Genomic DNA, 25,742 nt, shown 5'->3' with positions numbered 1-25,742 from the left:
AATGTGACCTAGAGACAGGACCAGTCCCTAGAGACTAAGTGATCGAACCCAACCAGTTTCAAGTGCAGTTGTATTGGGTCTCATTTGTTCGTGGACTCGATTCCAAATTATGCTCTTACTGCTTCGTACTTGACTGTAGACAGGTCAGGAGCAACCACGTTGATTGCAACTATCGCGCCCGCAGATGACTTGCCTTTTGTTATTTATCAACAGACTGATGTAGAGCCGCAGCTCATTGAATCGTTCAAAAGCGCACCTTTGTGACGTCTGTGTTGCAAATGGGACCCAGGTCAGTAACTACTGTCTCACTCTATTAGAGTCTCAATTCCTCAACTTCAGTGGCCAGAGTGCTTCAATAGTACAAGCTCAACTCATCAACAATTGAATAGAGTGTGATCACTCTCTGACGATACGAGGAATGACTTGAAAGTGACCACAGCCTGCGCTAAGGCGTAAAGTCTGCTGGGAGTAGATGGGCAGCAATTTCTTATGATTAAGTTCAATTTTGAACTGATGATGTTAGGAAGATCCATCCTAATACTTCTGTATTACCTGTGTCTTGACATTGTCTGCATATTTCACGATATAGCGGCCCGCTCTGTTCTCAAAGCGATGGTGGATAGCATCTGAGAGCCGGGGACGGCAGACGTGTGAGAGTGCATGTTGCGCGATAAGGCGGTGGATAGCGTTATTGCTCCATCGCCGTAGAACAACCATAGCCTAGGGGGAGATTTGCATAATGTCCAGCTTCAATTGGCTCGGCCCCTCAATCTAGGATGACCGGTAATGAGGAGACCCTAAGCCCATCGCAGAAGTGTGTGCCTGTCTGCAGGGAGGGATACCCCATCAACAGGACGGCTACACGACGCATGAGACCTTGGGCACCTCAGAGATGGGTCGAACGAGCCCGGAGACGTTTCAAGCAAACACGAATTCGGGGAAGATATCGAGATGACGACTTGGAGGGACGAGAGCAGCCAGGAAGAGCTACGAACACAAAGGGGGACAGGACAGGGGGAGACTTTGGCAGCGTTGCAGCGTTCAGGGAAAGGAGCCTTTAAAGGGAAAACGAGATCTGCAGCCAAGAGGGAGGTGGTGTAGCAGCAGATGCAGCCGTAATTGGGCACGTTGTCGCATTCTTAGAAGCCCAACGCCTCGATTGGTGCAGAGGGTGAGTTCGCCTGCAAGACGATCCTGCAAAGCACGCCGTTGTTCCTGGGCCCTGTGCCTTGTTTGTGTGAACCAAATCCGGGGTTCGTGTGAGGCAAGCAGACTTTGGTGATTTGAGCCGCAGCTGCCAGAGAGCTGTGTGTGTGTACCACAGTAGCTGTGAGAGGGGAAGCACCGACGGTAGTACCATGGCCCATGTACTGTGCTGCTCCGATGTACTGCATAACCAGCCTCCTTTTCCGCTCTGCCAGCCTGCCTCCGCGCGTCTAAGAAATTCTGCCGATGGGGTCGCCTGGAGTCGCCTCTGGAGTGGGCCCCCTGGCGTTGATAGGGAACCATCAATCTCTCAACAGTTGTTGACCACCAGCGAATGGATTGAGCGCGGATTAATTGATTGCTCGCGCAACTGAGGGCGTCGCAGTGGGGCGTTGGTTTCCCCGCCGAGCGCTTCGATGAGCTTGCCCTCAACAGGCAAGTTTCAGAGCCCATCTCCACCCCTTGATGGCTCACCGCCTTCCCGCCCGGTGCCCAAGCTGCCAACTCCCGGCACCTAGAGCCTGGGCCCGTCCGCGGCACCCGCCCTGTCCCCAGCACCAGCACCAGCTTCTAGCAGCAGCAGCACCACTACCAGCCGAGCACGGCAGCAGCAAGTGCTCTGGACCCTCTCTGGTAGACGCGCCCCATGCGAGGCGAGACAACCAGCTTGACAGGGGGGGCTTCCAGGGAAGGCTGGTTGGTCCAAACCTCCAGGACTCGAAAATTCGGGGCCAGGGTCCCTCCAAGCTGCTGGCGCAATCTGCCTTGGCCTCTGCTCCAATATCAACACTTTTGAGAGATCCTGGGCCTGTCCTGTCGTCTCTTCTCAGTCAAGTCACTGTGCACTTGCCCGCCGACAACTCCCTCCCTCTTTTTCGCTTGAGCATCCATCTGTTCTTGTGGGTGACTGACGACTCCAGAGCCTCCATTGAGCCTCTGTGAACCACTTTGACCAAGCGAGACGAGCGAGGTATTCCGTGGCCCTCTCTGTTTTCTGCCTGTCTGCCCGTCGGTCGGTCTGTCTGTCTGACACTGCGCAGCCTGTCGCCAGCTTATTGTCACCAGCGCCAGCCCCTCTACCCTGATCTACTTTCTGCTCCACGTGCTCCGAGCTTCGACACGGACACGACTCGGCAGCGCTTCGACTAGGACCACGAAACGACCCTCTGGTCGCAGCACGTTGCTGCCTCCTACCCCTACGTCTCCCTTTCACTGAATACTCGTACTTTGTCAATTGGGCTGTGACATCCTCAACAATTGCCCAGAATGTCTTCCGAATCCGCCCATGGCGCCAACGCGGAGAGCCTCAGGGTCCCAAGCTCCGACTCGCCTCGCCAGTCCTCCTCCTCCTCCCTGAAGCGCAACTACTCTGGCAAGAAGGAGGCCATGAACGGGCCGTTGTACAGACAGACGGTCAATAACACTGTTCTCGTCAGACGTCTTAAGAGGAAAGGAGACGGGCCCTCTAAGCAATTGGCCCGCTGGTTTGTCGAGAATCAGATCGGTACGCCTCAAATTCTATTTCCTCCCCTGTTCTCCCAGACGCATCCCCAACAGCAATCAAAAAAAGGCTTCTCCAAAGTTGTGCGCGCCACACCGCCCGCCATAGTGACATTACACTGCATGCTGCGTGTCTCGTCTTGTGGCGTTGCGACAATCGACCGCCTACTATAGTCAACTCTAGAAGCACCTACTGATGAAGACTCGTCGCAGGTTTCTCACTGAATCTCCTTGCGCTCCTGTTCTGCGCTCACTACCTCCTCCCCAAATCCCAGTCCTACACGGCCAAGTTTGTTCGTCTTCAATACTACAATGCGAACTCGGGAAAATATGGCGCTGGTTTTGACGACTCTTACTTTGTCGCCTTCGTTGTTGTCCTCCTCACCGGCCTGCGAGCTGCGACAATGGAGTATGGCCTGGCGCCATTTGCCAAGTATATGGGCATCAGCAAGAAGAAGGAGGTTACTCGATTTGCCGAGCAGGCCTGGCTTGTCTTGTACTGTACCACCTTCTGGTCTCTTGGCTTCGTAAGTGCACCTTCGCCCTGCTGCTGGAATCCCTGGGTCTCTGTTGCTTCACGGTCGTAAACGCATGAGACCGCCAACTGACCGCGCATTGTTCTGCAGTACATCTACTACACGTCTCCTTACTGGTTGAATCTTAAGGAACTCTGGGCGACCTGGCCAAACCGTGAGCTTGGTGGCCTGCACAAGACCTACATTCTGGCCCAACTAGGTTTCTGGCTACAGCAGATCTTTGTTATCAATATCGAGGAGCGTCGCAAGGACCATTGGCAAATGCTGTCTCACCATGTCATCACTATTGCGCTCATTATTGGGTCATATCGGTACCATCACAACGCCGTGGGCAATCTCATTCTGGTGCTGTTCGATGTTGGGGACATCCTCCTCTCGGTACGTCCTCGCAGTGTGTTGGAGTTTTGTTTATCGAGATTCTGCCGACTAACAATGTACAATAGGGTGCTAAGTGCCTCAAATATATGGGCTTCACGAATGCCTGCGATGTTGGCTTCGGACTGTTCATGCTGGCCTGGTTCGTCTGTCGCCACATCTTCATGAACATGGTCTGCTGGTCCATCTACGAGCATGTACCTTATACGATGACCTACGGGTGCTTCAAGGGCAACCAAGACAACCTCGTGGGTCCATTCGAGCAGCCCGAGGGCTACAGTTTCTACCTGCAGCCCTTCCTGTCGTCTGATGGGCTCTTGTGCCACAATGACACAATCAGATGGACCTTCTTGACGCTGCTGCTGAGTTTGCAGACCATCTGCATCGTCTGGTTCGCAATGATAGTCAATGTAGCAGTGCGTGTTATCAGGGGCGCCGGTGCGGATGATACCCGCAGTGATGACGAGGGCGACGAGGAAGAGGAGGAAGAGTTCGTCTACGAAGAGGCCCAGGCAGTGGAAGAAGAGGTCGGCGTTGACGAGCTTGACTTGAAGATGTGGGAGCGGAGGACTGGCGTGAAGAGGACGAGCTCCAACGCCACAGGCGTCAGCATTGCCGGACATAGTGACCGCAAGGAACTGCTCAACCGTATTGGCTGCGAGAAGCAGATCGACTGAGCCAGCCGGAGCGCGAATTTCGGACTCTCACTTAGCTTGCCCTGGATGGCGCGTTGGGCCCCGCACCGCAGATTACAGAGGAGTTCAGCTGACCGCTAAGCAAAACTTTGAAGAAGTCACGCAGACGAGACGCACACAACGAATTACAGACCTCAAACTCACTGATACCCTGGCGGTGTCGATTCCTCTTCGTACATACCAGACACGAATAAAAGTTGGCGCGACGGAGTTTAGATATCTTTTGGCTTCATACGGGGAGAAAAATATGTGCGGTCGTACAAACCCACATCGAAAAGTGACAGGTCGAAGGCAGGCTAAGGACGGGGGACGGGGGACTTCATGATGAATCTCAGAGGGGAAAAACTTCATATTTCTTCCCCGCATGTTTCTTTTCGACGACTATAGACTTGGGATCAGGAATAGGTTACAGTCATCTATACCCCCAGAGGCATCAGGTTGGGCAAGCATCCTAGCAGGGGATGAAGGCAATGGAACTAATTGTCCTGTGGTCTTGTACGCTTCTCGTGTCTCATTGATGCTCCTCCCTCGGTGGTCGATTAGGCATTCCCATGATGAAGAGGTTCGTATGCCTCCTTGCTTGAATTACTGAGTCCGTACCACGACTTAGCTATGGAGAATGGTTGGACATTGGCTCTCGGATCGCGGACATACCTCGATCGATCGATGCATAACCTACGAGCCTTATACTACGTCCACCGGCTCATTAGCCATCTGGCGGACCATCGCTTAGTCTCTACTCGCCTATTTTGATGGCCGAGGTAAGCGCTCCGCGGTCAACTCTCGGTCATCAGTCATTCAATGTCGTCACTCGACTCACAATTTCACAGGTCTAATTCACGTGCCGCGATAATGATGATCAGTGGCCGTGCGAATAACGCAAGACTCTAGACTCAGGGGCAGAAGATTCTCATAGCAATATGTTCGCATTATTTAAGGAAAGTAATTTCGCGGCGTGACAGCCATGGTCAGATACCTCAATTTCAATATTTCTCCCTCCCACCGCGCCGACATGGACCATTTTGAGGCGCAAACGAGCCAAGGAATGATATATCCAGTCCGCACGCATACAAGCGATAGTGTTTAACCCCGTCCCAAGATTTTCACTCCTTCAAATTCAACTCCTCCTTGCAAAGGTATCTGTTATTGGTCGTTAAGGACATGATCTCGTCACCAGCCTCCTTCAATCATTCGCACTGGGCCTGACCCATTTCGTCATCCTCCCCAGCCCGTCCTCCCCCCCCCCCCTTCCGCCCTCATACCGGGGGAGGGCACGCAACGCCAGTCAAGTAGCGCCACACAGAGCGACTCGACAAATCTAGACCATTGTCCGCCACGCACGACCAGTCTCAAGGCTAGAGGCGGGCTCGTTCCGCTCGGTAGGCAGGGTGATGGTGCTGCCGGGCGGCAGCACCTTGCTGCTCGAATACGGCCCGTCGCCGGGCGGGTTCCGGCAGCCCCAAGGCATTATGCACGGCTCGAGCCGGCCCTCGTCAGGCGGGTTGCTTATTATCGGGTCAAATATCTTGTGCGGCTCTGTCTGGGTGCCGATTGCCCGGCTGCTGGTTATCGTGCTGATGGGCCCGAACGGGGCCGGGAAGCTGGTGGAGATGAAGTCCACGACGAATGTTGTCTTTGGGTACGAGGTGCCCGTCGGGACCACGGTCGTGTAGGACGACACGGTGCTGGGCAAGAGGGCGGCGGCGGCGGCGGCGTCCGCGGTGGGCATGGGCACGGCTGCGGCTGTTGCTGCCAGCAGGGCGGCGAGTGCAGCGGTGTTGGCCTTCATCTTTGATCGACTTGGTTTGTTGACGTGAGTGTCTTTTCAATAATAAGCAGAGAGATATACGGACTCGATAACGAAGATGGAGTGCGTATGTACGGAGAACGAAACAGTACAGGGAGAAGTCTTCGACGACCCCATGGGAGGACTGGCCAGAGACTTATACACGTCGAGATATCGCACATCGTATACGACCTTCGACAAGGCTGGACCGGCTCGCCGCTAGCCTCGCAAGGCTCTCGCGCCCGTCGCGTCCAGCAGACGTCGCGGCAGTCAAAGCGCGCCTGGTTGTTTACTTTGCCGTGGTTACTGGTTGCTCCTCCCAATAGCTCTCACGAGTGCAGAGAAGATTGCTCCCAGGGCAAATTAGCTCTGCGCCGGCTACTCACCGCCAGGACATCGGTATCGTCGTCAGAGTCATCACCCCGACGGTCGCGCTCAGTGTGACGAAATGGTCTGTGTTCCCCGCTTGAGGAATAGATCACGAACTCGTCCATTGCGAGGAGCACATCCGAGGGAAGCCTCCTCTATCCGGGGTGTGTGGTGCGCGGAAGCCTTTCCGTTGAGGTGCAGGATGCGAAGACACCAATGCCTCGGGCTGTGTAGCCTGATGCCTGGGTGGGTAGGTATGTTGACGACAAGACGTCGTCAGCTTGGTCTCATGGCAGTCCATGGAATACAGTCGAATGAATGCAAGGGGGTGGCTGATTGCCATTCGGGGAGCAAGAAGGAGAGGAGGTCAGCGTTCCGTGCAGTGAGCTCTAGCCACCTCGATACCCAGATGATCTTGACTGAACGTCAGGATTCGAATGCTTGAGCATCGACTCTAATGAACCGTGAGCAGCATCCAGCTCGACCGAGCCAGCCAAGTTGCGTGCACCACTCAACTTGAAGATGGAATGATTGGACGTCGTCCAATTTCCGGCTCTCATGATCTAGTGGACGGTGGAAAATTTATTACAACGGGATGTTTTTCTGACAATTGGGCCACTCCCCAGCAGTACCGCGCGACGGGGGACCACTGCATGGTTGTGAACGATTGCCAGTGAAGTAGAAAGTGAGACTGAGACAATCACTCAATCGGTATCGCCCACGAAAGCTATATCACGACAGCCTGAACATTGTGACTCAAATATTAATTGACCGTAGATATCGTTAGACCATTTTGCGCCCTATAAACGTATCATTATTTCCAGGATGGTAAAAGGTGGGCGGGAGGATTGATCTTCGCGCACTAAGTTCGGGCAAAGCTAAATTCTTGAGCCTCAATCCTACGTGAACGACTACTTTTCTTGGCATGAACTTTGCTTACACCACACAGCCTTTTGATGTGCGGAAGATGCATGATTTTAAGTTATTCCAGTTTGCAACACTCACAGACTTCAATTTCCTCTGACGCCTAATAATTCGCTCAAACACTTCTCTCCCGCAATGTGTAGGAATTAGATCGAGCTGAGCCAGGGCGACAACATACAAGGCAGGATGAAGCCCACAAAGAGGCTTGCCTGCGAAGCATGAACAAGCTGGCAGCCTCACTACTAATCAGCGAAGACGGCTAGCACGATGATGAGTGGGGGCCCATGACATATGGAGAAACCATGTACATGAATTCTAATCTGAAGTACTAAACTGGGGGCGACGGCAGAACCCGCATGAGACACTGTGTTCCAAGCGCAAACATGACATATTAGAGCCAGACGTGGGATACCATCGCCAAAGAAGTCAAGGAACGCAAATGCAAGTATCCTCCTAATTTTTGACCCCTGTCCCTCCCATATGCGGCATCTTATCGTGTCCCGGCAAAAACCATCAAGCAACGGACGGGATTATGCAAAACGAGCATTCGCCAACGGGAAAACAATTCCTTCACAAATCAGGCTCTTGAAGATGTTGGATGGTGAAAGCTCTCATTCTGCCTCTTGACCACATAGCGCCCAAAAACCATCCGCAATGGAACTCGCACTATCCTAGAAGGGGTTGCGCGGGCAAGCAGGCATGCAAACAGGCCTGAGCCCCGTCTAGCGCATGAAAGAAGTCGTGACTGGTAGTGAGTAGCCTCTTACGCCGCGACGTTGACGTTGACAGTGGCTTGGTTTGTGGGCGGCAAGACGTTCTTGCCGTACGCGCCGTTAACGTTTCCTGATGTCTGTGAGTGTCTGTGCAATCAAAATAATAAGAGGATGAGGAACGTACCAGCAGGGTAGTAGTTGCAGACGCTGTACCAAGCACCCATGGTAGGGTTCATGGTGCCAGGGGCACAGTACTGGGCGGCACAACCAACTTGTTGGGAGCCGACCCAAACGATCTGAGAGTAGTGACCCCATGCCTCGAAGTTGGTGAAGTCGGGGTTCGCCTGGCCGTAGGCACTTGAAGGGTAAAGGTTGAGCTCGCCGTTGTACCACATGTCCGTGATGGCCTGGGCCATGACTGTCTCCTCTGTCAAGGACGAGGCATCTGTAGATGCGTACATGGCGATGTTTTGGCCGTAACCGCCACCACCGGGGGTGCTGCGAATGTATTAGCTTATGACTCCGGTGCTACAGCAGCATCAAACGTGAAGATAGGCGGCTTACAGGTCGTGCGCAAACTTGCAGGACTTGGCGACAGTGGCGGCATAGCCCGCATAAGAGCTGCCCCAGGTCATGGCAGGCGCAGAGTTGTTTGTACGGTGGATGTTGTGGTGATAGACAGCAGTGCTGGCCAGATCCGAGGGCGCAGCGGAAGCCGCAGCCTGGGTAGCCGCCGATGGAGTAGCAACCGCGACACTGGTGCTCGTGGAGGTCGGAGTCGGGGCAAGCTCGGCGGGGTCAACGGTGACCGTAACCACTGGAATGACAGTGGAGGTGGTTGGGACCACCTTGACTGGAGGGTTCTTAACGTGGACGTTGGCATCCACAGGGACGGTCTGAACGGTCGTGACCTCTTGGGTGACAGTGTAGTAGACAAGCTCAGTCTCGACTACGATGTCGAGCTTGGGCAGGGCCAAGGCGATCGAGGCGCCAGAGAGCAGCATAAGCGATGACTTCATTTTGACGATTTGTACGAATTTGACGCGCTGAATTGACTAGTCAATACTGAATGGCAGCTGTTCCGACTGTTAGTCCAGTTGTTTGTACTTGGAAACGAGTTCGTGGCAAACGAGGGAGAAGAGAGTGAATTATGAGGAGATGAGCGCAGATGCCCTGAATGAGCGTGCTGAAGCTGAGCTTCCGAGTGAAATCAAAAGACAGACGGTGAAGAAAGGAAAAATGAGGATTATGTGAAATTCGACGTTGCGATGTGAGGAATTAGACCGTGTTTTGCTGGCGACGGGAGGAATGCAGGGAATTTAGGTTCGACGCGGTAGTATGGCTTGGTACGTTCCTCGCCCTTGGAAGAGGCTTGGGACCAGCGGCCTTTGTCTAAGGAACGGACGAGATGCGGTCCAAGGCGATTTGCCAGGAATGCTTTATGATAGGAAAGTGGTGCATAATAGGACGAGAAAGCCGCGCAACAAAGCATGCCGAGTGTGGCGGGAGTGTGAAGCGTACCTGATGATGTACTTGTGTAAGTCGTGATTTGTCTACGAGTCCGGTCGAGAGAGAGTGATGATCCCACTGAGATCTGAGATGATGCGACGAAGACAACAAGTCGTTCTTAAATAGCTTCCAGAAGCAGGCGTGTTCAGGACAGCACTTGGCTATTTGTGAATGCACGAGACGGGAATCGAGACCTTGTGATCGGTCTGGGGCGAAACGAGCCGAAGGAGTGAGTGACAGGAGGGCGTTGACTGTCGTTCGGATGAGACCTTGTGGTTCGGAAGCGGGCGAGACACTGCAGAAAAGACTGAATACGGCTGGATGGCGACGTCAAGTGAGTGGGTGATGATGTTTTTAATGATTGGGGCGCTGGTACTAGACCGCAGGGTGAAGCGAGGGAAGTAAAGAATGGATTGGCTGGCAAGCAGCAAGTGAAGATATCAATCTTCAAGATGATGATTTTCTCAAAGGAACGGAATGGCCGAAAAAGACGTGCCTGTTGACTTATGTGGAGTGAAGAGAAAGAAGGGAGGGAGGAGGAGGAGCGTGCTCGGGTCGCGGATATGCACTGCAGGTATAAGGTTCGCGGCCCAGGCCCAGAAACAGTGTGATGGATGATCTTGGTGACTGACTACAGATTGCCTAGACTTGCCCAGTCTGCCGTCTCCGTCTCCGACCCCGTCAGCCCGTCTGTTTGTGTGCCGTCCACCGTCTGCAGACTAACCACCTAGGTAGACTACGTACCTTCCCGGGCATACCAAGCCATGTGCACACATGCAAGTTGGCGCCTCCCCAGCCAGTGGGTCCCGCCTTCCAAGATTACCAGGGGCCAGGTCCAACCATTGCAAGGACCACTGAACCACCGCGCCAGGGCTCTTCTGACAGTCTGGGGGCGTTTTTTCCCACTTGGGCGGTTTGATGAGGCTGTCGTCAGCTGCACAAGGAGATCTTGGCCCTTCTCACGCCCAGCTGCCCACCTCAGCCAGCCCTTGAGCCTTGTGGTGCCTGGATGTTGATACTCGATCCATCTACCTCGACAAACGACCCCTCTATCTCCTGATTTGTGCCGCCCGCTAGCCAGCAGCCCACAGCACCGGCCCCATCGAGCAATTTGAGTTGCGGCGCAGACGGTAGGAGCCAGCCGGTGCTGCTTGGGTCGGGGGTGTGTGGGGGGTGTACCTATCACGTTTCTTCGGCCGACAGTCCCTGCAGGGTCCTTGGAAAACGTCCATATCGCATTAAAGCGACCAGGTTGGGCATGGACATCTACTGTATGAGCTACACCAAGTACCTAGGCACGTGCTAGGGTAGCCAGTCCCGACTGACTGCAGAGGCGGGCGAGCAAAGGTGTCGGATGGTCTAAGCCATCTATTTGTCAAAAGAATGACCTCCTCGACCTCGTCCCAGTTCCCCGGATATCTTCGCTAACCTTGGAAGGCAGAGCGTCAACGGTGATCTTCGTCAGGAAACAAGATGCATCTCGCATGCTCTGTTGTCGTCTGTGGAACTAAGTCCCCACTTACGCAGTCGAGGTCAAGGCTTCCAGGGGCATTGACGGCGAATATCACTTCCTCCCTGGGTCATTTCCACCACGCCGAGGAGCCCACTTCTCTCACTGCTCCCACTTCCTCCCTGCACTATTCGGGACAGATCACGGGTGATTGGCAGGGGCCGAGATGAGGAGGTAAGGAAGTCGCTGACAGGCTGACAAGACTATCTCTCCCTGCGTGCCCTGTGGATTATTTTCTCACTGACGATGAGAAGAGAGAGAGAGCCTTGGAAGTTGACGAGCACTCCCTTCGGAAACGACTCTGCTATGTACACACCCCTTGCAGCCGTCCGAGCCCCTGCTTTAGCCTGGCTCTAGCGGCCGAACACATCCCCAGATGCCCCTGACAGGCCGGGGCTGCCTGCAGGGCGTCAACGTGGGGCGAGGCTTCCCCAGTTCCCTTCGCTCTGGTACCTGCAGATCAGACCAAGCAGAGACTGGCAGACCAGCAAGACCAGCCAGGCCAGTCTCGCCATCTGGAAGAGTCGCCTTCCGTACGCCTTTCGCCGCGTGTCCATGTCTGTGTGTGCGCTTGACTGAAGGAGGGACAAAGACGATTACAGGACGGACGGACGACCGGTCGTTGCGCCTCCACTAAAACGTCCGATCCTGAAACGGAGCTAATTTGGCCACCCCGGGCCGTGGCTCAGTCCAGGTTCATCCAAACAAACCTGGCAGGCATCCCCCCTACCCACCCCCACAGCACCCATCTGATCTTCCTGCCGGGCGATCATTTTCTCTTCTTTTGACTGCACTGCAACAGTATCGCGGTGGTGTGCATATACGGTGAGTGTACTATGCATGGTCCACACCACTTCAGTCCAGATCCTGTGTACAGTTCCAAAATGGGGCTCCACGATCTAACATGGGAATGTGCTACGTAAATAGTCCCTTCGTCGGGAAATAGCACATACGTACGCAAGCTCATTTTCGTCATATGTATCAGCCCCCTCGATAAAGTTTTTGCTTGGCTTTGGCGGGACTTCTCATCTAGAGTCTGCCGCCGACATCCGCAGGGATGCCACTGATTGTCAAGGCGATCCTCGACGATCTCTCGCTGAGGCTCCTCCCCACTGCACTTCTATGTACCCGCTGCGAAGTACCGAGTGCTTTTCTCGGCCCCCTTCGCGAGATGTTGGCTGCCGTGGGTTTATCTGAAGCTCGCCAAGCACGCATTGCAATGATCACAGCGTACAACGGAACCGTATCGGCGAGACAAGAGATGGAGGCGGCGCCTCTGAGACAGATTGGGGAAAACCTCATCAAAGAAGGCGTTGCTTCAGAAAGCAATAGCACCTCGCATTGGGCCGCCGATGCATTCACAAGTGGGAAACAGTCGCTCGCCCACGGGATCAGCATATCAGGAAACAAGATGGCGGCTTCATGAGCATCAAGAGAGATCCCTGCAGCTACTTCCCGGCGCCACGGATGCTGTTCGGAATTTGCAGGGCGGGCAGAGAAATAATGTCCGGCTCAGATGGTGACCACCTGTAGTGGCCTCTCTACCGAGACCAACAGGCCTCGATCGTCAACTCTCCATTGAAGAACTCTGTTTTCTGGCCGATGGACGGTCGATGAAGCTGCCCAAATCACGGCGGCCCACACTCTAATGACACAAGCCCGAGGAGCACGAGGGCATTCGTTCATCAACATCTCGGCCCCTTGAAACCACCAAGACCAGCCCCCCCTCTCCCTGGCGTTCGTTTTCAAAAAAGGAGCAGCCACTGCGAGTGTGACATCAGGTCAGAAACAGCAACTCCTGCTCAAATGCAGTCCTTGCTTGCCCATTGGCCAGGCGCGCTGAGCCGCCAGTGTTTTGATTGCCGACAGGGGCACAGCCAAGAGCCTGGAATGGATTGGCCAGCTGTGTCACCGGCGCCAAAAGGACACCAACGTCATCTCAAGGGGTCCCCTACCTCCGGCGTAAGATTTATAAAATATCATGCCCTTCCGTACCAATAGCATCAATTACGACAGCATCGTCAAGCCATGCGCCAAACAGCCCGACGGCCGATAAGTCGTGGCCGTCCTCACATCAATTAGCCCTTCGATGTTGGGCTGCCTGCAAGAGCACTCCCGCGGCCATGTCGTGCATTTCACCACGTTTTGGTGGCCAGGCTCAACCCGAGACCGCGCATCAACGGTGGTTGGATGCTGTTGTAGGTATTCGATGATGCAAAGTGGACAATGGCTTGCAACCAGCACTTGAGGGAAAGCGACTGGTTCCATGACGTGGCAAACGCCATGCGGCCCTTCACGCCGGGAAAACATCATTGCTAAAGGACATGTACTCGGACCGAGCCAAATGTCACATGAGTACTCGGCATATCTATGGTTCAGTTATCACTCCTAATGTGACCAGTGTCACCGTGATGGAGCAACCCTCTCGGCCTGCTCCGCAAGGCTGCCTGGACAAGGCATGAGACAACCGATGCTTCTGGACCTGTCTTGGTTGTCCCTATAGGGATGTCCCTGCACTACGGAAGGAGGAGACGGATCATGCTGCGTACGCTTTACAAACCCCGTCACTGGAAGGTTTGTCTTGGATCCCGCAGGCTTACACTTGACGCAGATCTGTCAGGACTCGGGTTCAAGGATGTTTCCAGACCTCTGCATCACTCTTCCATCACCCTGTCTTGACTACTGCTCTTGGAGTTCTTGATCCAAGGAGCCACGGCGACGGAGCTCGCGAGGAACTATAGCTGTACATATTCAAGTGAAGCCGCACGAAACAACGCGGAACATCGCAGCGTCGCAACCACGTCGGTGGAATCCGACAGCTACATGATGTTGGCGTAGCTGCTATACTCCAGCCCCCGTACACGTAAGCTGAGGATCGGAACCCACCATACCACGCAAATGTATCAATAGACAAGATGATTTTCCCAATTATCTGGTCCAACCATTCAGGCAAATCACATCAGTGTCGCACTGAATCCTTCAGCTCGACGTGGACGTGAGCTCTTGGGGCACTTGAAGGCCAAATGAGCGCCTTCAGAGTCAGGATTGAATAACTATGCATGTGATGTCGACACGTGCGAGACCTTGCATAGTGTTAAAAGACATCGCCTCGGGTTTCCCTTTCTTTCCTGTTGCAACCCACGCATTGTGCGACCATCCCTCTCGGGTGTTTGCAGTAGTCCAACACCCGGCAGGGTCGGCTATTCCAACTCTGCGGTGCTCAACAACGATAGAATATGGGAACTTTCATTGTAAAGGCTTCAGGCAAAGCGCGATGCATCCGGATCAGCCGAAGCCGCACCACTTCGCCACGTCTTGCTTTTCCCAGTGAACAGGCCCGGCTCCTCACGGCCGAGAGGTTTTAGGTTGATTCAGATCGCCACAAGGTGGCTTGCCTCACCATGCTGCGAGGCTACGCGTGAAAATGCCGGCTTCCGGCCGCCTCGGGCCCCGGGGAAGAAAACGGAAGGGAGGGGAGCAGATGGGCTGGTCACACGAAGATGTGTTCGTCTCACGCAGTTGCGTGGGAAACAGAACAAGACAGGCCTCAGCAGACTGGTTGGCTGGGACATGTTTCGACTGTGCCCAGCCGCCCGCAACGTCACTTCATGCTTGTCTGTCATGTCTATCCGTTTTTGTCTCGGGGAGGCGGAGACATTGCTTCTGTATTTTGCTCCACGCCCGTCTCTCGTGGCCTGGCGGATGACTCTGGAAAGAGGGCTAAAAGGAGGCTTACGCTGTCTGTATACTGGAACTACTTCTGGAGAGAAAGTGGTAAATGCAAGCTCATGCTCGGGTCCCAACGCCACGTCTGATGGCACTGTGGTCTGGACCAAGGCTGACAACGCGAGTCTGGACGAGGCTACGGCTACCCGCCGTAGCTTCCAAAGCCGGTGGCGCTGGCCGTGATGTTGTGACATGGCAACTTGCGGAGGGCTGCGCGAACTGGATGGTGCATAGCAAAGCTCGTTTACAGAAGCTTGGTCGTGATCCTGCTGCACTGGCGATATCATTCCGTTGCCACGTATCCGAATGCCGGCTTGTTTGAGTGGTCCTTAGACATGCCCTCACTCAGACGCGCGTCCCTATGTTATCTTGTGCTGAGTGGATCGAAGATCTACCACAAATGACGGCGAGCATGGCGACCTGGCGTGTTGCTTCGTTTATGATGTGAGATCCGCACAGAATAGGTGTTCCCTATACTCATCAGGTGAAGAAACCCGTGGTGTGGAGCCCTCCGACGGTGTTTGAGGGAGAGCTTGACGTTGCAGCACTCTCTCCCTTTTGTTTCTAAAGGCTTAGCCAGGTAGCTGACTATTGAACCTGCCCAAGTCGCTAGCAGCTTTAATGCTTTGCCTTGTGCCAACTGATCCGCAGATCCAACGTGCAGGTCACACATCAGAATTTCAACGCCCAGCTCCTCCTCGGTCGATAGTTGCCTCCACTCCGACCACCATCGGCGAATGTGGGGCATTTCTTACACGATGGTTGCTAGTCTACTAACACAAGATGAGGATTAGCCTCGATTGACAATCCCATAGCACAATGTAACTATGGCATTCGAATCCCAGTCTTCCGCGTGACGACTTTTGAGGGAACTAAGGACATGCAATTCAAAAATATAGTCAGATCCCAGTGCTCCCTCGTGCTTCGACGCCATTGTCTTGGTGTCTTCGCAAGTCAAGAATACCTTCGGGTTGTTCAAACTCGTCCTCAGTCCAATGTTAGATGGCCAGAGGTCGACCTTATCAGCATCCAACACGCGAGCCAGAAACTGGATTCCAGTTATTGATAAAAGCTTTTGTTCTCTTCGATTCATGCCGCGTCTAGTGTATGTACACATCTTTGTGACCCCCAGATAGAACCCTGGCCTGTAGCATCGAGGAACGCGTCCCTGCTCTGATCCGACGTGAACGGCATCTCTGATCCGACGTGAACGGCATCTCTCTATGACGTCTTCGCGTCCTCGTACTTAACAGATGGCTGGTATGGAATAGGCGCGTGGGCATAGATCTGTTGTGATCGCAGGTGTACGGGGATCTTGCCACCGGCGTCTGGGATCGTCTTCTCGAGTTTCTGTAGGGTATGCGTGGTCAGCAATGCTCTCCGGTGGGTAGAAGGCGATGGGGAGCTATGTCGCCATCGACAAATCGTAGGCAACATACCAGGTTGTGGAATACGCATTTGTTCAGGCGCCACTCAGCTGGCCGACACTGCCATAGCTGGTGGTTGTTGTTGTCCAAGCACTCGTAGTGGGCCTTGAATTGCTCAAGGCAGGACTTGTTGATGTCTTCAATACTGCCGTGCATGTCAGCAAGTAGCCCATTGGGAAGGCATGCAACTACCCGGATGCCTGTCTCCCCGCCCACGCCCACGCCCGTCGAGAGCGGCCGGTACAGCGGGGCCCGCGTCGGAGTTGATTGAGATGGTGCCGGGAGATATGTGGTACGTACACGCTCCTTGCGCATCTGGTGACCCTCCGGCCCTCCTTCAAGCACTCGAACTCGCCCTTGCCGGGGTTCTCGGTCTTGCACTTCATGAAATCATCGTTGTAGTCCTTGCACCGGGCGCCGATGAAGAAGGAAGCTGACAAAAGTGGAGCAGAGCTGGCACCGAGCTCCTTGACCTTGGGGATCGAGTCGGGCAGAGGGGTCGTGTCGATGAGATGCTTCTCACTGAATCTGAGGTTGACAGTTAGCTGGGCTGTTTCGAGATGCTACCTGCATTTTAGAGATGATGAAGAGGGACCCAAGCTTCGATCCCACCTCCAAGAGCTGACATAGAGACCAATTGGCTTACTGGGGGTTTCGCGACGCCATATCTGCGTTGTTTGGGCTGGGACCAAGGCTGTGATCTGTAGAAACCCGCGGCTTAAATGACGACGGTTGACGGTCCTGGAAGTTGGGTGAGGTTTAGCAACTCGAATGAGGCCCGGCGTGATTGGCTGGTGCTCTGCGCTGGTGTGGGCCCAGGCTCTGCCTGCCCGTCCAGGTGCCCAAGCTTCGAGTGCGACTGCATGGGACTGGACTTTTTTGAGCAGCTGTAGACGCGACCTCAACATCCAAGCTGCTGCAGCCACATCTAATACCCAGCACCCTTTCTCGTGGAGTCACTGTACGGCATTTCCCTGGCGACGGCAACACATCTGTGCCCAGTACCATACCGTACACCACACATTTGCTTCAGTGACGCGGTTGCCGAAGCGGGAATGTGTTGATAGCCCTTTGTTTTTCTGATAGCTCACCGGCGTGAGCTCCAACGATTCCCACGACAGCCCATACCGCCTACGATTCCTCCGATCCCACCTCCACTCGAGTAGAAGTGCTAGCCATATCGAATCGCCATGTCCCTCTTTGGAGCGCCCGCTGGCGGCTCGTCGCTGTTCGGCGGCGGTAATACGACCACAGCAGCGAACCCTTTTGCACAATCATCAGCCACACAACAGCAACCCGCACAGTCGCAAGGTCTCTTCGGCCAGAATAATAATGCGAATAATCAACAGCAGCAGCAGCAACAGCAGCAGCAGCAGCAGGCTCCGCAGCTAGGCCAGTCTTTGTTGGGGCAACCGCAGAATAATGCAGCTCCCGGCTCGTTGTTCCAGCCTGGCGCTCAACCACAACCTTGTATGTTGGCCTTTATTCTGAAATCCACTGTCTAGCACACTTGCACTTTGCACAGGGATGCTACTGTCTTTTCCTCGTCCCCTATTTGTAATGAACAGAAATGGCTTACTTGCGGCGAATTCACTCAGACGGCAAATCCGTCCCCGAACAGATGACTCTAGTAGTCAGCAAATGGCACCCACAATCCCCCGATTGCGTCTTTAAGCACTACTTCTACAACAAAGTCGACGATGCTCACGTTCCCTTCTACCACCCCGGCCCGAACGAGAACCCGAAAGAATGGGAGGAGGCACTGCAGAACAAGCCCGCACCAGGCCTGATGCCCGTGCTGGCGTCTGGTTTTGAGGCTGTCGCGGAGCGACTTAAGGCGCAACGCGTCGCGATTGGCCGCTTCAACCAGCGACTGCACGAGATCAACAACTGCCTGGACGCGATCCTGTCGAAACACGACCTGGAGTGGAGCGTGCGGACGATTAACGCAAGGCGCAAACACGATGCCCTGCGTCGACGCACGCTGGTACTGGCTAGGAAAGTGCAGGTTCTGCGAAATCGAGGATACGCCCTTTCAGGTGATGAGGACGAGCTTAGGATCAAGTTGGAGAACATGGAGAAGAGTGTGCAGGACCCAGCAGTCAACGCGAGACTGGAAGAGCTCTGGAGCCGTTTGATAATGCTCAGAGAGAGAGCGCAGATCCTGCAGTCGGAGCTGCAGAAGAAGGGCCTCGGCGAGGAGCAGGGTCTGGGTGAGGAAGTGGAGGTCAGAGTCAAGAAGGTAAGTCTGCGCTGTGCGTGCTCGACAGCGGTTCGGAGCTGACCAGAAATTCATAGATCGTCGAAGACTACGAGAAGCAGCTCCAGCACCTCAAGAAGGAATGCGAGCTGATCAAGCATGACTTTGAAGAATGGGAGAAGGATCACCCTAAATAGAGAGCTAACTTCTGGACCCTCTCATCCAAAGACTCTCAAGAGCCTAGGTCAGGATCTAATTCTTGGCTTGGATCTCCAACTTTCCAGCTGAGCGCAAGCATGATGGCATGATGGCTTCATGACTTGAAAATCAGGTCTCAGTGATTTAGTAACACCCGTGGATGGTCGCTTGGACAGATGTAGATGCACCACAGAGAAGGAGAGGGAGGTGTGGACAATGTCCAGGTGTCTCGGCGACTGATGCAGATGCTTGGCCGTCGTCACTTACTACTGCCAGGTCAGTGGATTGAGCCGCTCGCGAACAGCTGTCTGTATGGAAGCCAAACTCGCCTTCGGGGTGAAAGGGACGCCGAGAGCGACCATGATGGGCTTGGAAAAGCGCTGATCAAAAGAGCAAATAATACGGAAAGGGGAGGACAGTGATCAAGCTTCCTCTGAGATCACAGGTAGAAAAGAAGCAGACCACAGCCGGGCGACATATGCTCGTTTGAACCTGCCGTCCAAGGGACGGATGTGATTTATTACAATGTATATATACGTATGTAAAATACGTGCCGCTGTTTGGGCTGTTTTTAAACAACAGTGCCAGGCAGCTTCCAAGCAACCATGTCCTCCCGCACATCGAACTCGTTGACCTCCTTTGTGCTTTTGAACCCGCTCCTCCCTCTCTCGCTCTCGATCGTTGCAGCCAGGCTCGACAAGCTCTCGCTCCGTCCCCGCATCCCCCCCGTGCTTGGGGCCCGCAAGCTGTCCTTGCTCCCGTCCCTCCGGTGCCCACTGCCGGCACGGAGCCCGTTGTGGTGCGGCGCGTGGTCATGCCTTGCCGTCACGGTGTTGACGCTCTCCCCGCTGCCGTGCCGCGAGTGCTGCCTCTTCTGCCCGCCCATGCCCCTCCTGTCGCTGGGCCGCAGGAATTCGTCGTCGCCGGCGCTGCTGCTATCTTCCCGCCTGAGGCCGAGCCTGCCGCCGATCCTGGACAGGGAGTGGCGCGAGCGGTGGTGGCTGTGGTGGCCGCGGGGCGTGGCGTCGCCGGCGGTGGAGGGGGCGACCGGAGAGCCGCCGTCGGGCTCGCCGAAGCCGTCGCCGCCCTCGAAGATGTCCTCGATGCACTCGTCGGCCGGCAGCTCGCCGGGCTGGCACGCCCAGCTGGCGGCCAGCGCGCGGCGGTACATGTCCTGCAGCTCATAGACGTCGCGCGACTTGCCGTTGTTCTTGCCGATCGAGAACTGCGCGCTCAGGTTGCCGCCGCTTGGGTCTTGCGTGTCGTCCTGCAGGTGCAGGTGCCCGAATTCGGCCGCTGCCGAGTCTGGGCCCGACGCTACTCCGCCGGCGCCGCCGGCTGCCTCGGTCACCATGCCTGCTATGCCCCCGAAGACGGCGGCCGTCTTGAGCGGGGGCGCGGAGAAGTTTCGCTCGCCGTCGACCTGCATCATGAGGATGCCAATTTTTAAAGTGCTGTTAATCTTGGAGTCCTGCATCAGGTACCGCCGGATGACGCCTTCTTCGACATGTTGATCCGTGGCGGGTTCGTTAATGGAAGGGGCCTTGTTGTTGGTGGCCTCGCTGGAGTTTGGTTTTGAAGGTAGGGCTGTGGATGTCGGGCTGACGTTTGAATCTGGGGTGATGGGCGAGTGTTGAGATAGACTGCTCCTCTTTCGTGTGTGATGCGCCCCGTTGGCGGCGTTTCCAGCAGAAGTATTAGCTGTGCTGCCGACACTGGGGCCGCGTCTCCGGAACGGCGCCTCGCGCACCACGGTCTCGCTCTCCTCGACGTATTCGCTTAAATTTAAAGTGACCTTGCCCAACGTGATGGTCTCACTCCTCCCCGGGATGCCTCCATGAGTGCTAAATTCCTGTAGAACCTCGAACTCAATCAGGCATTCGGACAAGTTATTACTCTTGTCGATGCCAATGCGTACGGGGATAACTTTGCCGTAGCCGTACTCGACGCGGTGGTTGGCGATGGGGCACTTTCCGGTCCGCCCGCGGTGCTCGCTATGGATAGAGTGCGGCAAATGCCATTTTATAAGAGAGACGCCTTGGACCAAGGGTACGTTGTTGAGGTCGTAGATCTTGGGATTGTTAGTTGCTTGTAGAGAGACTATGGCTGGACCGTGAGAGATGTCATGAGCTCAGACACATTCAATCCACTTGCCTTGAGGTGTACATCAAACTTGGGCTGTGGGCTCTGAGTTAGCTTATGATTTCGAGATTTAAGGGGTGTAGAATAAGGATATTTCCCCCGTTGGACGCATGCAACGAAGTAGTGATTGAGAGAGAGAGAGATTCGGTAGACTTACTCGTCGAGCCTTGTTGACTAAAGGGAGGTAATTGACGTTAGTCCAGGCCATTGCTCCAAATGAGTGCGGACAGCTATGTGCAACAAGAAGCGGAAGAGTCGTGCATGAGGATGTGAAGAGGTGTACACAGTATGAAGAAACAAAATGGCGGGTAGGGTTGAATGAATCTAAAGAGGAATGTAGATGATGATCACACGAAAATAAGGCTGAAGTGACGGATAAGAGAAGAGAAGAGACGGGTGAGATGAGTGAGATGGTTGAGCGGGAAGGAACGCCAACAGCGCAGGGCAGGCCACCAGTAAGAGTGGACGATACAGAGGTCAGACCTCCCTTCCCTTGCTTCACTCGGTGTCACTCAAGGGATGGCAAACGAAACGACAGGAGAAGCATGGATTGAGTTTTTCTTGACATTGAGCTTACTGAGATGTGCCATGTTAGGCTGCTCTGCTGTCAAGATAAGCTCGAGTGCAGATGCAGATGCGGATGCGGATGCAGATTCGGGTGGAATGCGAACGCGAACGGGTGGGACTTGGCTCTAGAGCTTATTATGGCAATTATAAATGCAGCAGCGCTACAAAACGAGAAAGTATTAATATCCGTATGTCGTAGGAGGCTGGCCGAAGTCCAGTCCAGGCCAGACTCAAGGGCCCCAGACCTCCGGGAGGGCCGGATGATGGTGCCGTCTGTCTCCGTTGGTGCCGAGTGAAACACGACCTGCTGCGTGGGGACTGGCAGAGTTGGAAGAGCCGATGGGCAGATAAACGAGGCCGCAGTGTAATGACGCTGTCCGTAGAATGTCTGTTGCAAGGTCTCGAGAGGGTATCACTGGTCTGGTTTGATGAGATCCGGGGGGCTGGCCTGTCTGTCAGCTTAGCTTGGTCGTCACTGTGTGACATCCATCACGATCCCACGGACATGGACGGTCGATGTCGAAATGAGTCGGTCGAATCAGGGCAGCTGGGCGGGAAAGGAGTCTCAGGTGACAACGTACAATAGCTAGCGACGTTCCAACAACCTTGGACAACGAGCCGAACCGTCGTGCAAGTTGCAGTCGATGTACGTTTAAATCAAGGTCAATGTCAAGAAAGGAGGCGTCAGGACGCTAATGTAACTCGTGGATCATACATCATCTACAATATGACGGGCCTTGCGCAACTGCCAGACACAGGTGGGGGCCCTAAGATGGCCACGCATCTCCACCCACAAGGGTCTACCCAGGGACTCGGGTACCCAGGTACTTCTTCCTCGACAGGGATTGGAGCTAGATTGGTACCTATGAGATGTACCTCTATGGTCCGCTGCGATAAGATAAGGCCCTCACTTGACTTTTTGGAGTTGCATGGCTCGGCCGCAACGCGTGTTGGTGACAGACACTGACATTTCCGTTGCACGTGAGGCACGTTGGAAATTACCATGTGAAAGCTGAGAACAGAACGGAACTTTCAGCAACATGGCCCCACAGCCTGGTAATACTGGCGCAAGGCCTGACGCCGGCAACAAACGAAAAGATGCGCCCCAGGGTGCAGGCCGCGCCTTCAAGCGCGTCAAGGTCCAAGATGCCCGCTCCATCCGCTCCCAGCCTGCAGATGCCGCCCTGAAAGACGGAGAGCTGGATCTGCAAGCATTTCTGAATGCACGTCAGTTCGAGATCGCAGCTCTCCAGGATGGCATGCGCAAGTCCAAGGCCCTTAATAACCGCCGTGCCTTTCAGCTCGTGCCGAGGGAAATGCGCCGTCGCACCGCCTCGCACAATGTGAAGAAGCTGCCCAAGCGACTACGAAGCAGGGCCAGGCGGGAACAGTTGCAGGATAACACCCCTACTGTCGTGGCTGGGAAGAGGAAGCCAAAGACTACGAGGGCACGCATTCGCCTGGAGTCAGCCAAACGATTAGGCATTCTGGCCGAGAAGAAACGGAAACGCAAGCTGCGAGAGGCGAAAGCTAAGGCCAAAAATGGTGGCGGCAGTAGTGGTGGTGGTGAGGGGGTGGAGTCCTCTGCTGCAATCAAGCAGTTGATTGAGACGAGGCCCGCCAGACCAAAGATCCGGAGGAACCTGCTGAACGACCCGCCGAAACCCAAGGCGAAATTCAGAAAACGCCAGATTGAAAAGACCTGGTTGCCTACACATTTGTGGCACGCAAAGCGGGCAAGAATGACGCCTCCAAAGGAGCCGTTGTGGCGATTTGCGATACCCATTACGCCCAACGAGAAGGTCTACAGAGTAACTCATCGAGCCTCAAGCGCAAAAGGGACTATGTTATGGGACATGAGCTATATGAGCACTATCGGCTTGTACGGCCATGCCGCGGGCGTCGAGAGGACTTTGAGATCCCTTGGCCTGTCCCACGACAGCTTGTGGGATGACCGAGGCAAGAAATGGAGAGAAGGCCGGCGCAAGTGGTCAGGCATGCTCAGCAAGCAAAACGGTGGTGATACTAGGAGGCAGATTGGTCCTGCTACGGTCGTATGGAACCCAGAAGCAGTCACCACTCAAAGTGTCCTTCCGGAGGCCGCAGAAGGCGATCACCAAAAGTCCTCCGGAAATTCCCAAAGGCAGCTCTATATACGGCTGCACCCATCGTGTTTCTTGGAGGTCTTTAATATCCTTGTCGCGCTCAACAAACGGGAGCACCCACGTCTCTATGTGGAAGACCTTCGCTTTGAGATTGGCAGTGTCGAGCTCACAGGTCCCGGTGCATGGGAGGCACTCTCGAGCGTGATAGCCTCATATTATAGCAAGGGCGATGCCAAGGAAGCTCATGCGAAGCAATTCGAGTCCATGGCCGGCGCTGACAATGCTGCCTCACACCCGAACGATATCGTATTAGGTTTCTGTGCGCAAGATCCTCGCCTACGATATCCTCCACGCACAGTACAGGCTCAGACCTCGCCTGAAGAGCGAAACGATAGTTGCTCCAAAGCACTGCAGGAGGCGTCAGATGACGCGAAGCCTGCACCGTTTCTCCTTTTCGACCGCGACGCCAGATTTAAAGCCTCATCCTTTCCTTCACAAAAGTCCCTTAGCAGACGAAAAGGCTTGAACTCCCCAGGACAGCCTTTGGGTGTGACAGATGCAGACCCACCGTTTCCCGTTGTTCTATTCGCCTCTCGCAGCGCTGTCACGAAGCACTCCTCGCACATTTCTTGGACGTTACTTGCTCCTTACAAATGCATCTTGCCAATATGGTACAGCCTGGTACATTATCCAATGTCGACGGGTGGAAACCCAAGAGTCGGCGGATTAGACGAGCTGCGGCAGGTAAGCTTTGAACAGGGTCTGCCTTGGTTCCCAGGGGACTTCCCTGGCACGAACGCAGGTGCCGACTGGGAGGTTGAACAACGGGTGAAGAGGAAGGCAGACTGGGCCAGGAGACCCAAATCGAAGAGAATCGCATGGGAATCAATTGATCTAGGGGCTGGTCGCAAGGGAGAAATAGGCATCGGTTGGGCTTGTGAGTTTGAGAGGTTGTTCGGAATGCAGGAACCTGCCCGGAAAGAAGACCTCTCACCTAAAAGCAAAGACCAGGATGTCGATGGGGCGGCCACAAATGAGGTCAAGGACAAGGACAAGATGGATGTCGATGGAAAGGAGACCGGACCAGCGCATGATAGTCAATTGGAAACCGGCGAGGGAGACACAGCTGTCAGGAAGAAAGCGCCGAAGACGCAATCACCTCATCCTCTGACACAGGTCCATCACCTTACGAGATCCACTCTCAACGCCCTGCTTTCTACCAAAAGCAACGACGCGCTGGCGCCGTATTCAATAATTACAGTCAAACTCACCATCCTCGGCCGTGGCGTCGCCGAGCCTTGCGCACGCGTCTATCGCCTTCCAGCCCGCAAGAACACACCACTCCCTGCTACCCAGCCAGAAGTTCCGGCGACCCAACCTCCTTCACAGACCAAAGAGCTTCCCGCCGACCTTCGCGACCAATGGCTGGCCCAGATCCCCGACTGTACGACCAAAAGACACTCACCCTCGGAGAAGAAGGGCAACCAACCCCGCCGCTTCCCACCCAATGCAGACTTCGAGACCCAGAAGCTCCTACTTGCGCAGACCTTATTGACGAGCAGGGACCCCTTTCCACCTGAGAAGCGCTCGGGCGGCAACGGCAATCACCCTCTTGTGCCTGGTGAGGAAGACCTCATTGGGTACGTGACAAAGGGGGAATTCAGCCTTGCGCAGGGACGAGGGGTGGCAGTTGGCAGTATCTCGGTTGAGAGAGCGTTAGAGGCGCTGCGAGCCGATGGCGAGAAGGAGGGAAGGATATGTGTGGTCAGGAATGCTGGCGAGGAGATTGGATGGGCGGCCAAATGGGAGGTAGTGTAGGGTAATAGGGTGGTGATGTACAAATGCTGGCCTCGTTATAAGACCTGCCGAATTACATGATGTCCAAAACCTTGGTTCACCTGAACATGGATGGCTGTGAGAGGGTTGAGAGATTGTACTTGTCAAAGATTTAGGCAGCCAGGTCCACGCCTTCTTCTCAACCACTTTTGCGGGGCCGAGAAAAGGCCACCAACTCTTCTACAAGAACCTCATTCCAGCGCGCTCCATGGGATGACTTTCTCAATCTGCATTTTTCAAAGATAGCGAGCCTTTTTATATTACATGCAGCGCCTCATGCACATGCTTGATCACTAAATCATGTCATTATTGAATCGCGGCATGGCGATTTATCACCCGCAACGAGCAGAAAGTCCTCCCGATGACCGTGACTTCTTTCCCTATCCCCGTGATGAAAACACGTTCGAAGACTTGGAGA

The 25,742-nt window shown here is 54.7% G+C and overlaps 8 protein-coding genes across 8 annotated transcripts; 4 read left to right on the top strand and 4 right to left on the bottom strand.

The window, feature by feature from the left end:
- Window positions 1-2,472: 2,472 nt before the first annotated feature.
- J7T55_011705 (longevity-assurance protein) lies at window positions 2,473-4,294 on the top strand (the record flags this gene model as incomplete). Its single annotated transcript, XM_053136517.1, has 4 exons — window positions 2,473-2,710; window positions 2,920-3,233; window positions 3,333-3,620; window positions 3,686-4,294. 4 exons carry the CDS (start codon window positions 2,473-2,475, stop codon window positions 4,292-4,294), a joined length of 1,449 nt encoding a protein of 482 aa, XP_052999511.1.
- Window positions 4,295-5,630: 1,336 nt separating this feature from the next.
- On the bottom strand, window positions 5,631-6,101 carry J7T55_011704 (uncharacterized protein; the record flags this gene model as incomplete). Its single annotated transcript, XM_053136516.1, has 1 exon — window positions 5,631-6,101. The coding sequence occupies one exon, from the start codon at window positions 6,099-6,101 to the stop codon at window positions 5,631-5,633; it is 471 nt and encodes a 156-aa protein (XP_052999510.1).
- A 2,053-nt stretch (window positions 6,102-8,154) lies between these two features.
- Window positions 8,155-9,123, bottom strand: J7T55_011703 (scp-like extracellular protein; the record flags this gene model as incomplete). The annotated part of the gene is made up of 3 exons (XM_053136514.1): window positions 8,155-8,234; window positions 8,289-8,602; window positions 8,669-9,123. The coding sequence occupies 3 exons, from the start codon at window positions 9,121-9,123 to the stop codon at window positions 8,155-8,157; spliced, it is 849 nt and encodes a 282-aa protein (XP_052999509.1).
- A 3,057-nt stretch (window positions 9,124-12,180) lies between these two features.
- Window positions 12,181-12,549, top strand: J7T55_011702 (uncharacterized protein; the record flags this gene model as incomplete). The annotated part of the gene is made up of 2 exons (XM_053136513.1): window positions 12,181-12,247; window positions 12,353-12,549. 2 exons carry the CDS (start codon window positions 12,181-12,183, stop codon window positions 12,547-12,549), a joined length of 264 nt encoding a protein of 87 aa, XP_052999508.1.
- A 3,521-nt stretch (window positions 12,550-16,070) lies between these two features.
- J7T55_011701 (nadh-ubiquinone oxidoreductase kda subunit) lies at window positions 16,071-16,942 on the bottom strand (the record flags this gene model as incomplete). Its single annotated transcript, XM_053136512.1, has 4 exons — window positions 16,071-16,199; window positions 16,289-16,421; window positions 16,577-16,804; window positions 16,923-16,942. The coding sequence occupies 4 exons, from the start codon at window positions 16,940-16,942 to the stop codon at window positions 16,071-16,073; spliced, it is 510 nt and encodes a 169-aa protein (XP_052999507.1).
- Window positions 16,943-17,466: 524 nt separating this feature from the next.
- On the top strand, window positions 17,467-18,673 carry J7T55_011700 (uncharacterized protein; the record flags this gene model as incomplete). Its single annotated transcript, XM_053136511.1, has 3 exons — window positions 17,467-17,746; window positions 17,875-18,518; window positions 18,575-18,673. 3 exons carry the CDS (start codon window positions 17,467-17,469, stop codon window positions 18,671-18,673), a joined length of 1,023 nt encoding a protein of 340 aa, XP_052999506.1.
- Window positions 18,674-19,245: 572 nt separating this feature from the next.
- J7T55_011699 (oestrogen-responsive protein) lies at window positions 19,246-21,024 on the bottom strand (the record flags this gene model as incomplete). The annotated part of the gene is made up of 2 exons (XM_053136510.1): window positions 19,246-20,745; window positions 20,974-21,024. 2 exons carry the CDS (start codon window positions 21,022-21,024, stop codon window positions 19,246-19,248), a joined length of 1,551 nt encoding a protein of 516 aa, XP_052999505.1.
- A 1,399-nt stretch (window positions 21,025-22,423) lies between these two features.
- Window positions 22,424-25,306, top strand: J7T55_011698 (POPLD domain-containing protein; the record flags this gene model as incomplete). Its single annotated transcript, XM_053136509.1, has 1 exon — window positions 22,424-25,306. The coding sequence occupies one exon, from the start codon at window positions 22,424-22,426 to the stop codon at window positions 25,304-25,306; it is 2,883 nt and encodes a 960-aa protein (XP_052999504.1).
- Window positions 25,307-25,742: the final 436 nt, after the last annotated feature.

Source organism: Diaporthe amygdali (genome assembly GCF_026229845.1).
Source record: "Diaporthe amygdali strain CAA958 chromosome Unknown NODE_2_length_3802984_cov_64_841326, whole genome shotgun sequence".
NCBI lineage: Eukaryota > Fungi > Ascomycota > Sordariomycetes > Diaporthales > Diaporthaceae > Diaporthe > Diaporthe amygdali.
Note: the sequence above shows the minus strand (reverse complement) of the source record. Positions and strands in the feature narration are given on the sequence as shown.